This window comes from Columba livia, chromosome 7 (assembly GCF_036013475.1).
Source record: "Columba livia isolate bColLiv1 breed racing homer chromosome 7, bColLiv1.pat.W.v2, whole genome shotgun sequence".
NCBI classification, from domain to species: domain Eukaryota; kingdom Metazoa; phylum Chordata; class Aves; order Columbiformes; family Columbidae; genus Columba; species Columba livia.
The window spans coordinates 21,965,792-21,979,180 of NC_088608.1; the positions used below are offsets into that span (position 1 = coordinate 21,965,792).

The window sequence follows — 13,389 nt, forward strand, 5'->3', positions numbered from 1 at the left end:
TAAAAAAAAAAATCTTCCTGTTAAGCTTAATGTAGTTGTTTAATAATTAAGCAGAAGCAGTTAATTGGAAAATACTGCATATATAGACAGTCCTCAGTCTTTTTTCTTTGGTGGATGGAAATGGTTAGTGCTTGGATAAAGAAAAGGTATTTTAAAAAATTCTTCCTTGGATAACACATATTCTTAATTTGAGTTTCTGAAGCTCCAGAAGCTAAAGGCTGCATTTCTTCAGCTGGGACCTTATGAGAACTACAGAGTGTCGTTTGCTTCTATGTAACTGCTATTCACAACCAGGTGAAGCAGAGAGAGAGCAACCTGAATTTCTTGTGGACAGTACCTCAAATCCTGAGTGGATTTGGGCCTTTACAGATTCTATTTAGGATTTTTTTTTTTCAGCCTTTTCATATGTAACATTTCATAATTGTTAGTGAGTGAGACATACTACAACAAAAGACTGGATTTGTTCCTTATAGATTGATTTAAAAGACTTAAGATTAATTAAAACTAGATATTGCTCAGAAAAGAAATAGTTTAAAATGGTGATCCAAACAAAGTAAAAAACATGGCTGTGGTGCTCAATTCTAGCTTGTCCATTTTGTTCTTCAGAAACCAGGATGTTAATCTAAAGTAAAAAGTGAATAAATTTGTTACATTTATTTTTATTTCAAAAAAGAAAATAGAAATTACTTCTATCAGCAAAGAAAAATAAAGAAGTAGAGGAGGGATCTTTCCAGGGCTGCTAGATTCAGACCCTGTCCAGAGAAGCAGCCTCTGCTGCCTTTGTCTGCGGTGTTCTGAAAGCCGTGTTTAAACATGTCATGAACACAGGTGCTGCTGAATCAGTGGCAGACATGGTTTGGTTGGCATGTGTGAATGAGGTGGCTGTAGTACCAAAATTGTAAAATTGTTATAGATGGTGACTATAAAAAAAACTTACACCTATTCAAAAAAGTCAAGTCAGATTGCTGATCAGGATCTCAAAGTCATGAGTTATCCCAGCTTGGATTTTGGTTTGTGGATTTTTTTTTTGGGGGAGAGTGGGGAAGAATTGTGGGGAAGTTGTTTGCATGTTTTTTCTTTGCATGTTTCTTGTCAGTCTCTGGAAGCTTCCGTGCCAACTCTCACTGGGCTTTACCTCCTGTGTGGAAGCCAAACAGCAAGCTGGTTGCCCTCACAGCTGGGTCTGATCCAGGACCTGATGGGGGGAACAGGTGTAACAAGCGTGGTAATGACCAAGCAGCTGCTTCCACTAGTTTGCTGCAAGGGCAGTTGGAGGCCTCAGCTATGCTGTGCTGTTACAATAAGCTAGATAGTGTTCTAGGGACCAGATTCCTCAAGTGACTGTAATTCCTCGTCTTGTGCTTTGCAGACTCTGTCCCAGGGCCAGGTCCTGTGTGTCCAGCACCCAGTGCAGCTCTTGGAGGTAAGTGCTATTGAGGTTGTGTGGAGTTGTGCTTTGGGTGATGGCCGAAGATTCTTTAGTCAGAGTCTGTGTGAGCTAGGAGAACAAAAGTGGTGGGTGTTGTTTGTTTGTTTGTGTTTATTTTGTTTTTTTGTTTTCCTCTGAACAGTGATTATTTATGGCTTTTAATGGAGTTAAAATGTGTCCTGTGAAGGTTCATATTGCTTCCTGAGTTCCCGGTGAGAGTGTCCAGAGAGATCCTATGAGTATCTTGCTTGTAAACCTTTTCTCTTTCTCGCCCACTCCCTGCCAGCACCTGTGTTGCTTACTTTTTAATCTCCTCTGTTAGAAGAGTTGACTACTTTGGCCCAAATTATCTGGAAGTTGTACACATAGACAGATACTGAGGGAAGGTTGGCTGAAATTGCCCCAAAGTTTGCATCTGGTAATGGGTTATGTCCCTCTGCCCTGGTCAACAATGGTACAAGACAAGCAAGGCTTCATGAGCAGGACAGTGTTGTAGATCAAGGAGCATGCATGATATAGACAAGTCCAGTCAATGCTACAAGTTTCATCTATAGTGACAGAAGAGATGTGGGGAGATATGCCTTGCTGAGAGTGCCACAAAATGGGGCTGCAAAAGGAGCCTGTGATGTCTATAAGGATGTGTAAGCTTAGGCTGCCCTTACTGGGAGGGGAATCCTCCATAGTGATGTATGTGGCCAGTGAATTAGAATACAAACATATGTTCAAAATTACTGCAGTTTTATGCCTTAGCTATCAGTAGCTTTGAAGGAACAGCCTTAATTCCTCCTACAGCAATCCAAACTATGGGGATTAAGTTCCCATTTGTCAGCAGCATTTCTCTGATTTATGCCCAGTTACACTCATAAAGTGCCTCTAAGTATGTTTACAAAGATGTTTACTCTTCAAACAGTCCAGGCTGGTCATTCTGAAACTACTTAAGGAATGTACCTGACAACTTTGGAAAAAATATTCTCTCGTATGTGGGGACGGGGACAGTGGGGCACAAAAGGTGCTAAAGAGCCATCAACTGCCCCATTGAGGGCTCCGAATCTTAGGGGCATGTGCAACTGCCACAAGCACCTTTATCTCCTGTGCTGCTGTTTGCTAGTCCTAACATAATTTTTAAGAGAGAACCAAGAGCAGCCACAGAGGATATACTAGCAAAAATAGTCTGATAGCCTGGCTGCATAAAAGCTCAACTGTTTATTGTAGCTGTTGAGATGCATCCGTTCAATAAATGTAAATAATCTGAAGAACGTGCAGTTCTAAAAATAGTGTGTGTATTGCATTCAGGAGAAACCACCCAGAAGTTTGATCCATGCTACTAGCACTTAGAACTCATTTGTTTCTGAACTGAGACAACTGTATAGCTTTACAACTTGCTTGGTGAACCAAACCTTGTTGGCCTGTATACTTTTTCATCTGAAATTACATAAATTATAAAATCGAGCCCTTTTTAAAAATTAAATGGGAAGGGGATGTTTACATATTTTGGCTTTTAAGGACCATTAGATGTACTGCATTAGAGCTGCACAGCTGAGTACCCACAAGTTGTGTTTCTTTGGATAGTATGTTTTGTTCATATAAATGATAAAAGTTCAGAAATGTAAAGCATTGTGCATTGCCTTCCTTATAGGGAAAGCCTAAAATGTCTTGCCAAGCTCTAGGTTTTCCATCCCACCTTTTCTGTTTTCCAGGAGTTTTTTATAATTAACTACGTGGTTGTATGGAGGAGGAAAGCATTGCTGGCACTAAGGCTTGCTCAATATGTAGACACAGCAGGCAAACACCTTGTAGCCCTTTGGCTGAGTATCAAAACACCGTTAATAAGCAGACAGCCTGAAAACCCAGCAATAGCAGAGTGTTTGTTACAAAAAAGGCAGCTTTGATCTGGCCGTTGCCTTTTTTGGAATCGCTTGGTATTATGCATAGCAGAGTGCTCACGTTTAATTGGTAATCATACCTAATCTTGGTCCCCCTTTATACAGGGATGGTACAAAAGAGGAATTCCTGAAGTATGTGTTAGTTATAGATAACCCACAGTGCGTTTGTTTTGGAGGAAGAGCAAAGGAAGGAAACTGACATTTATTTTTTTTTTTTTTCTCTCCTCATCTAGAGCAAATGAAAATAGTACAAACTAATGAGAGACCATTCAAGGTAACTCTAAGCTGTTGTATGCAGTTCTGCTCCACCCTGTATATGGTCTATTTTTGTTGTTCCTGCTGTGGTCACTTGAGACAGGTTTTAATAGAAGTATGTCTTGGGATGCTTGTTACTGCATCTGGAGATGCGAAAACTCGTCTCCCCTCAGCAGCCTCTGTGGATAACAACAAACAGGTACAACATGTCCAGGCAGCACTGGTTGGAGAGTGAGAAGCCGGATGAACCTAACATGCCAGTAACGTTCAGATGGCTCTGGATGAAAGTATTTCTGTGACTCCTTACACGAGTTACTGAGTACAAGCATTACTTAAAGTAACTATAGTTACTGTACAAGTATTATAAGCATGCAAGTTTAAATGGTCCCGAAGGGCAAACTGCTAAAGCGACTTTGGTACAGCTATTTTAAAATACTTGTTTTCAAATCTTTACTAATGACTGTGAAATACATGGATTGTAGTAAGCCTACTTTCTTGTAATTAGTCTGGGATATTTTCCCTCTTATGGTCCTTTAGCGAAACTGTAACGCAGTGTTTATGCCACTACAGTTTTTTGCGGTGGCAGTGACTGTGAAGTGATTGAACGCTGGATTAAGGTTTTGAATGAGTTGGGCATGAGGAGCAAGCAGGGAAGGAACTCTGTTGACAATAAGTATTTGGGAGCCTAATTTAACAAAATGCTTTGTTTCCACATTAGATACACATTTCTGGTGCATTTTTTTCCTCTTGATCAAGGGTGTTTTGGACTTGAGCCAAAGACTTGCCTATACATGGAGTTATCCTAGAATAATTACTGTGGAAAAAGTAGCCTGGATTAACTCCATGGGAACAGAGTATTTTTCCAGAAGGAGTTATTTGGAGTATCAGCATATTGCTCCTTCCTCACTTTTTCTGGAATCTCTTGTGTGAGAAGAGAAGTTGCTCCCTTTGTATCCAGGATATTGGTTGAGAAGAAAAAGAGAATATTGTCATATTGCTTGGCACTTGTGAGGTTTTAAAATCTTACATCTGCTTCACTAAACCAAGACACTGTGTTACAGTCTCTCGCTTGGGTGGATGAAGTGCATTAAGATGTGCTTGCAAATACCCTTTTGGAGTTATGGGTGAAAGCATGAGATAAAATAATTTGGAATCCAAACCCACATATTGTTTTCAAACACTTAACAGGTAGGGGTAGGAAATTCTCAGATCTGTTCAGAGATAGGAGATACTGGAGGAATGCGATTTAAAGACTGCTTGTATGTAGTCTTGAATCTCTGTCCTCATGTGCTGTCTCAAGAGTCTGGAAAACAGAGATGCACCTCTTTTTTTTCATGATGATTGTGGTTGGGGAATACAGACCGACTATGAGAAACATATAGTGTAACTCTGTATCGACCTTAGAGAATTTCAGAAGGTGTTTGTGCACATGGTCAGTACCTTGACCTGCCGCTGAGCATCACCCGGAGCGGTACCAGCTCTCACCGTGCCCCGTAGCGGGTCTCTGCCCTTCCCACCGCCGGTGCCCGCAGCCCGGCCCTCACCTGCGGCCGTGACCCGCCCCCCGCACGGCTTCATTTTCCGTTGTAAAGACCCGGGACTGGTGACGCGGCCGTCTCCCGCGGGCGGGGCGGGGCCCTTGGCCGCCTTTCCCGCGGCACACTTTGTGCCGGGCGATGCCCGTCGCCCCCGCGGCGGAGGCGCAGGGCTCCTCGGCAGGGAGCTGCCGCTTGGGGGCCGGGCGGCCCGCGGCGGCGCAGGGCGGGGCGGGGCGGGCTCCGTCACGATGCGCGGGGCCGGCGGGGCACAAGGGGCGCCCTCAGCGCGGGGAGCGGCGGTGCTTGGCGGCTCGGCGGCAGGTTCCCGTGGCCGGCAGGAACAGATGGCGGCCGCGCTTCTCTTCTACCTGTCCCTCCTGCCGGGGCTGGCCGGCGCCTTCAACCTGGACACGGACAACGTGATCAGCCGGCGTGGGGAGCCGGGCAGCCTCTTCGGCTTCTCCCTGGCCATGCACCGGCAGCTGCAGCCGCAGGAGAAACGGCTGTAAGTGCTCCCGCGCCGCCCGCGGGGTCCCTCCTCCCTTGCACCGCCGGGAAACGTCCCCTGGCGGCGGGCCGGGACCGCCAGCCCCCACCTGGTGGCCGGCCGGCCGGCCGACCGTTTGCGGCGGGGAGTGGGGCCGGGCGGCGGGGCGCCCTGCGGGGCAGGGGCCGGGGGAGAAACCTCTCGGCGGGACGGGGCCGCACCTGCCGCGGGCGCGCTGCAGGCCGCCCAGGGGCAGCGTGCGCTCGGGCGGAGCGGCGGAAGCGTGCCGCGGAGCGAGGTGCAGCCCCGCCCTCCCCGGTGGCCTGCGGGGGGCTGGGGCGGGAGACGGGGAAGCGAGCGACAGCACCCGCTGGGAAACCTTCCCGCCTCGGCCGCCACAGCGGTCTCTTGCGCGACCCCCCGGCGGTGTCCCGCGGCTGTGCCCGCCGGGCCCGGGCAGAGCCGGGAGGCTGGAGCCCGGGGCGGCGCCGACCTGCTCTGCCCGTGCCCCGGGCCTGCGGGTGCCTGTCCGGGCTGTGGGGTTGGTTCTTCCTGTGTGTACCCGGCCTCGGGTAACGCAGGGGCTGCTGTTCAAGATGAAACCTGCCCAGTAGCGCAGGTGGGAGGTGGCACAAGGAAGACGGGAGAAATAAATAAATGCTAGTGGCTTATGGGTAGAAGCTAGGAACTCCTTTTGGGAAACTGAGAAAGCAAAGTAAGTTTTCTTAGTACGTTTTCAGGATCCTTGTGTCTTCCTAACTGTATCTGAGCAGTGCCTGACCCTGCCCTATCCAGTAGTGCTGGATGGAGTGTGTCTTCTATAAGGCATTGTTATTAAATAAATGTCCCTTCCCCAAGTATTCAGTTTTAATTCAAGGGAAAAGATGAGCCCATAATCCGTGTAAAGTTAATGGGAGAAGAAAGCTGGAAAGAAATTGTATCCTTTGTAGTCCATATAGAGTTAATGGGAGAAGGAAACTGGAAAGAAATTGTATCCTTAGTAAAGTTAGCTCATAAACTTACTTAAAAATCCTGTGGTCCCATTTTGCTCACATGTGTTCCGTGTGATTTCATAGAAATTACAGTGTGTAAAGGAGTATAAATCACAAATAATCCATGTTCTGTTTTCTGTTTAGTAGAAAAAATGATCTATGGTATCTTAAACAATGAAAAACAAATCTGTGAGCTCATTTTCAGCGGTCTTAATATCTTAAGTCTTAACAATACTATTGCATTGGTCTCAGTTCTACTAAGAAAGCAGTTCCTGACACTTGTTAGTTTCCCATTGTATTGTCAGTACTGGTAGAATGTGTGTGTCAGAATATGCAGAGACAGAAATCCGATTACTGAGAAGTCAGTAGAAACACAAGAGTGGTCACAGTATTCAAACTAGTCTGTAATATTTGGCTGAAATGCTTCAGAGATTATTTGCATGAAAGTTCTGTATTGTATGTAGAGTAAGTGCTTCCTCAGGCAATCCAAGCCTGGGGACAGAGCAGAGCCAGATGCTGTCTGCCTTGACATAGCTTTCTGAATCCAGGCTTTCATGAAAAGCAAGGGTTGCTAATAGAGACAAAACCATACTAGAGAAACTGCATTTTATGGTGATGTGTACTTCTGAGTATGAGACAGTTTGGCCATTTTAAAAATCTATTCATGAGTTTCAGCATAATGAATGTGAGTGCTACCCTGCGTAGCTGCTGGCTATACTCTTGGAATGGGACCTTTTATATCACATGGGCATGTTATAGTCACTTTGAGCATCATTTTAATGTCTATAAGAACAGTGATGTATGTCTGTAGAGAACAAGACATTAAACATGCCAAATTGTAACTATTTTTCATAGGGACAGAGAGGCGTTTTGCTTGGTTTAAGTTGTGTCTCATGAAACAAATGGGAGTTTTGGTGGGTAAACTTGAAGTGAAGCCTCCCATGTTAGGCTGCACATTCGTACCAGGTAAATATGAATCTTATTGAACTAATACAGAACCATTTGTGTGACCTGTTCCATGGAGAACCATCTGTAGTTTCTAAATAGCTTGACTCTTTATAGGTGGAACAAACGGTGTCTGCAGTCGGATGCCCAGTGAAGGCGGAAAGTTATGGGAATGGAGGTCATATTGAGGTCTCCTACTGAGAAACAAGTATGTCTAATGCCTATATGTTGCCTGTTATCTGTAACAGCAGGAATTCTAGTAGTTTGTTCTCAGGAGTCCAATACCCCAACATTCCCAACTGCATTTTGGTCTGTGTCTTATCTCTACTGTAAAAGTGGTTTTATGTGCAGCTATCTCGCAGTCAGATAGAAGTATTTATTTTATCCTTTCTTCTCAAATGGATGCTAACTTCAAAGCTCAGTTACAGTTTGAGTGTGAACACTGTTAAGTAGTTGCCAAAAATACACAGACCCCATTTATCATTGAAACTTAATTAAAAGTGACACTTGGGTTCTAATCTGGCAAGAACATCCATTCCAAAAAAACCTGTCAGCCTGAGTGCCCTCCTACCCCTCCAGTTTTACAGAATTAAAAGTGATTTGTAACAGACATGAGCAAGATCAGTCAGTCCTTGGAAAAAAAGCAAATGAGAGAAGGTGAAATATGTGAATTCTATTCAAGGGCTGTTTTAGTCTGTGGCTTGGAGCAAGGCTTGGTAAAACAAACTAAATGACGTGTGATTTTTCTCTTGCCTCGCTTAAGTGGTTCTTAAGTGAAATGGTTCCCCCTGCCTCACACTCGATAATTCAGTGTTAAGCATTATAAAAATCCTCTGTAAAGATGAGGGTGGAGAATGTCTAGGAAGTGTGACAAATAAGGTACAGCTGAAATAGCCTTTAATTAAATTTGGTATTTGCTTTTGATCACCTTTTTTCTTAGTCACAGGATACTGTGGATTACATATTAGCTTTGAGTTAGCTACTAATGCCATGTTTGCTAATGAGGAATGACTTAACTCCCAACAGTATGGGTACAGGAGCTGCTTTGACTGACATTGTAAATGGTACTGAGTATAAGGCTATGGAGTAGTAACAGGATTTTGTTTTTCTTTGTGAATTTCTTTTGGTGAGAAAAGTTGGAAAGTTGGTCAGTTGAAGAGGAGAACGACTTTTTTGATTTGCAGTGACTGAAAGTGGAGTGCTAATGGCATGTGGGTGTGAAAAACAGCTGAATGCAGTCTGAATGTGCATCAGGGGAACATTAATGCTGGAGGTACTAAGGGCAGCCTGCCTGGATTTCTGTGTGCGGTTCTGGTTCATTGTCAAGCACAGTGAATCTGGTAGCAGAAAAGGCTAATGGAGCACTAAGAGAGCTGGGCTTGTTGCCCTGTATAAGACTGGTTTTTAATCTGTCAGTATGACAAAAATAAGGGAGGTCTGTTTCTGCGAGGGAGTGGTGACACAATGGCACTGCATTTTGTCTGCACACTGGAAGAAGGTCTGAAACTTGGAGGGGTCTGAGACTTGGGAACAGCATTAGCCATAGGAGTAATGTGGTTAGTTTAAGTAGTCCTTTGATGGAGAATGAGAGTGTATCTGTCATCTGTAAAGGAGGACTACACTTGCTATATATATTAGTGACTATATATTTTAAATATGTTGCTGTTATAATAAATATATTATTACTAGATACTTTATATATAGTGAGCGTAGTCACATACATGTACTTTTATATATATATATATATATATATATATATATATATATATAAAATATATATAAATGGTATGTTTGTCTATATACTCCGTGTAACATGTCCAGTAGGTCCATTCCAGTCCTTTTTGGTTGTAATTCACAACAATTTAAGCAAATGCCTTGAATTAAAACATAAGCTCCAAGAATACCTTAATTTGTGTATAACTTTACTTGCAAATAATTCTGATATTATTTTCAGTAGAAGTATGGAGCTGAATTAATGTAAGCTTCTAATTGTTTAAGGTAAATAAGGATGAGATTGTAGTAATCAATGTTCAAGATCCTCTCATCAGCTAAAAAACTGTGTGGTTGAAAGCTGTGGATAGGCACTTTATATCGAGACTGCACTGACCATTAGCAGCCATAAAGTACTAAAATCTGTAGCATATTTTACTTGTGCCACGTTTTGCTGATGCTGCACATCTCTGCTGTGAGCTGTTATATCAATACAGAACAAAATTGCCTTTGGTCAGGAGGGCTGCTGACATTGCTGTACTGCTGCAGTGCATCCCCTGTGGCATTTAGCCAGTAATTCTGTGTTGACCGAGGGCTTGTGCTCATAGACACTTTGCTCCGGTAACAAAAGAGCTGGATTGTGCTGGTCTGCAGTGGAAAATGACGATTTCTGCTAGTAGAGGTGGTGTAGTGTAATTCAGGCTTCAGGTGGACTGAATTAATAATAGTCCATATTTACATTTTCAGGATTTAACACTTTGATAATGACCGGTCTTTAGTTCTTGTGTCAAAAAAAAAAAAAAAGGGGGAAAAAGGTATTATTAATTTTCCTTTTTTCTTTCTTTTATTTTTTAAGACCGTGTCTTTACTGTCTCATTGCACTAAGTTATTTATTTATTTATTTATTTTTTCCTGAGTGTCTCTCTGGTTTTGTTTATGCAAGCTCTTGGATAATATGCTTAACATGCTTGATTACTTTCTTGATTCTTTATAGCAGAGGAGGTTGTCTATGTTTGAGGTACCTGTCCTGTGGCACGTATCAGGGTCAAATGAAGCTGGGAAAGAGGAGTAGTAGTAGTAGTTTGTTTCCCTGTAGTAGTAGGGGAAAGATTTGTAAAAAGAAGATCCATCATACTAATATAATGGGTGAAATAAGTGAGAAGATAAATTTACATTGCATAAGAGGGAAGAATGTAGAATTGCTATAGGTGGAGCCAAACTGCAGAAGGCAAGCTTTTTCTCAGTACCAAGTGTGAGCTGTGCTGAGTTGTCTGTGGTTTACATGTCGGGTATACAAGAGATTGGAAACTGTCATATAATTGTCACTATCTGACTCCCATTCTTGTGGGTGTAAAATAATAGGTCAGCATTGTTTGTTTGTTTGGTTGTTGTATTTTTCCTCAAAGGAATGGAAAGAATTGTGCACTCAGTCCTGCAGAACTCTTTTAAGGGAAGAAGAATGAAATGAAGCGTTGAGCTGTATACTGAGCAATTAGAAGTTGCACTGGTGTAATCACTTTCATCAGTGTAGAAAAAGAGCAAACGCTACACGGAACTAGTTAAGTCCTGTCATACAGCAAAAACGTGCTTCTACCAGGACAGTTTAGTCCAGGTGTCTCTAAAAAGGCTGCGTCAGGGAAGAGATAGAATCATAGAATATTTTGGTCTGGAAGGGACCTTTAAAGGTCTTCTAGTCCAACCCCCCTGCAATGAGCAGGGAATACGCTACAGTACGGGCCTTTGCCATTAGCTGTGTGAGTTCACAGGTTCAGCTGTGCTGCAGCGTTAACTGGTGTGACGTGTTCATAGTGTAAAGCTGACCTTCCCACCTGGGAAGTGGCAAACCTCTTATCCCAGTCCTCTATCCCCCTGAGAAACCTGTTTTTCAAGAGGTCATATACTTTTCAGATTCTGCTTTTCCCCTGCGCCATGGTCACCTGTAAATGCATAAGAATCTTAAATACCCCTGTGGTACATGTGTTATTTACGCTGGTGTTATTAACTAAATTCATTGCTGTGTTAGTGGGACCCTTCCATGAGTAAGGACTGTAGTGTATGCCTTTTGTCAGCAGTGATGATAAATGGCCTTGTGTAAAGACTCCAGCACTGAGAAACAGCCTAGGCTATCAGCTTCAATTACAGCTCATAAAATTGTTATACTCTTACTGGAAGATGCTTATACCTGATACGGCTCCTTGGTTTCATAGCTTTTTGTTTTTACCGATGCTGAGCCTGATCGATGAATCAGCTTCTAATGTAAGAGGTACCACATCTTTGGTGGGGTTGCTAGAGCATAACATTTACAGGGTAGAGGTGATGGCAGGTTTAGAAGCATTTTGGCTTATGCTTTCTTATTTTTAAGTGTCTCAATAGATGTGAATGGAAATTTGTGGAGGCACAAATTCCTGTCTCCTCAGGCGGTATGTTTGGAAAAAGAAGGGTGTTCTGTAAGCTGTTACTCCGTGTAAAACATGGACCTGCCAAGCTATTCCAAGAGCATGATGGCTCAATTAACCAATATTGCTTTAAATTCCTTTGGTCCAAGTCTGTCGTACTCATCCGTTTCTAAAAGGATGGAATTTATACCAGGTAGTTCTTATTAAGTGATACTAGGATGTGAATCAACCCTAATGAACACAGCATATGCTAGCCCAGCAAACTCTTTTGTGGCCAAAGTATTAGATGTGTCTCAGAAACAAATAAAAAACTTAATCTTGCATCCTCTTAACACTAGCAAGGTTAAAATAGTGTAACTGGAATAAAACAACACAATGCAGGCAAGCACAGACCTTGGTCTCAGGAAGAAGGAGAAAGTCTTTTCTCTTTAGTGAAGTGAATGAAAACTAATGAGCTGCACAAAATATGAGTTAAGGACAAAAGAAAAGCATTCTCCTTGACAAATTATTGTGTTCTTGAGGGCAGGGGCTGTGGGTCCTGACAGCTTTGCTTAATGATGTCCAAAGGCTGGGCAGAGAAGTGTTTGGGGGAGGGCTTACAGTTAGATCAGCAACTATTCTCTTGCTTTTCAAATTAAGCTGATGTAGACACACAGAAATGGGCAAAGTAGATGTATCTGTGTGTGTGTCTGACATAAAACCTTCAGTGAAACTGTCCGTGAGGTATTCCACTGTGAAAAGGATTTGTAATCCTTAACAGTGTTTGCTCTAAATATTGTGGGGAAGAAATCATCCTGTACCTTCTTATTCTGATGTACAGTTCGGTTTGAGAACTGTAGTTGTAAGTTGGATGGGCTAAAGTGTGTTTGAAGAGCATAACTACTTACCATCTAAAACCTGAGGTGGGAGTGAGCTGGAGAAGCATCTTTTCTCTGGCCTTCCCTTCATGCAGCGAGAGGTGGGGTGCTGGGGTGCCGACTGGGGCCAGCGTGCTGTGTGTGTGCTCTGCCCGCTTCCCAGCTGTGCAGGCTGGAGCTGAGCGAAGCAGCGAGCCTGAAGTGGCACCGGCATCCTGAAACCTGCAGCTGGCAGACAGCTGCTTGAAGGACATCGCTGTCCCCGTCTTACAGTCTGGCTGGCACAAGAAAATGTATGGTGCTCTTTAGACTTAAAATGTGACCCCGTCAGCTGCAGAAGGCCAGAAAGCGCAGGAGACAGAGTATTGGTCAAGTGGCAGGGGTGTAGAGCGAACCGCTGAAGTATCTGAAGTATACAGTGTGTACAACATGAGGCTTGGTTTCTGTGTGCTGCTCTGTTCCAAAGCAGCAAATCTGTGACATATGTGCCAGGAGTCCTTATGCAACAGGGAAATTAAAGGGAGTACTGTATTGTTATATTATCTGTGATCTGAAATCTAAAAATTTAGCATTTTTATTTGAGGACATAGTTTTCCTCTGCTTTCTGTGTTCGTTTTCTAAAAATTTTGAGGTCTTGAGAGCAGCGAAGAGCTTTCCAACAGGTGTGCACAGAGAGCTGAGATGTACTGGTAGTGTTGGACACAGAGGCGCAGCTGTGTTATTATTATTATTATTGTGAGATATACAATTTCTGTATCAGTTTCACTCTTGTGTTGGTGAATAAAACTCTTTAAGGTGGCATATACTTAAAGAATAAACTGTAAGGCAACCATAACATCGGGAATGGATTAGTCTTAATCCAGATGTAGAGTTTTATGTACTGCATTCTCTGCGGTT

The 13,389-nt window shown here is 43.3% G+C and overlaps 1 protein-coding gene across 5 annotated transcripts in view; it reads left to right on the top strand.

Moving 5' to 3' along the window:
• Window positions 1–1,374: 1,374 nt before the first annotated feature.
• The window catches only part of ITGA6 (integrin subunit alpha 6), a 49,632-nt gene continuing 37,617 nt past the window's right edge, over window positions 1,375–13,389 (top strand). For 2 of the 5 annotated variants that reach the window (XM_065068776.1, XM_021291835.2), the window contains exon 1: window positions 1,375–1,423. Coding sequence is in view for 3 of the 5 variants with exons in the window: in XM_065068779.1 (XP_064924851.1) it covers window positions 5,354–5,610 (257 nt within the window). In the remaining 2 variants the exon portion in view is untranslated. Of the gene's footprint in view, window positions 1,424–5,348; window positions 5,611–13,389 lie in introns of those variants that run through there. The other 3 variants (XM_065068778.1, XM_065068777.1, XM_065068779.1) reach the window with 2 other exon arrangements.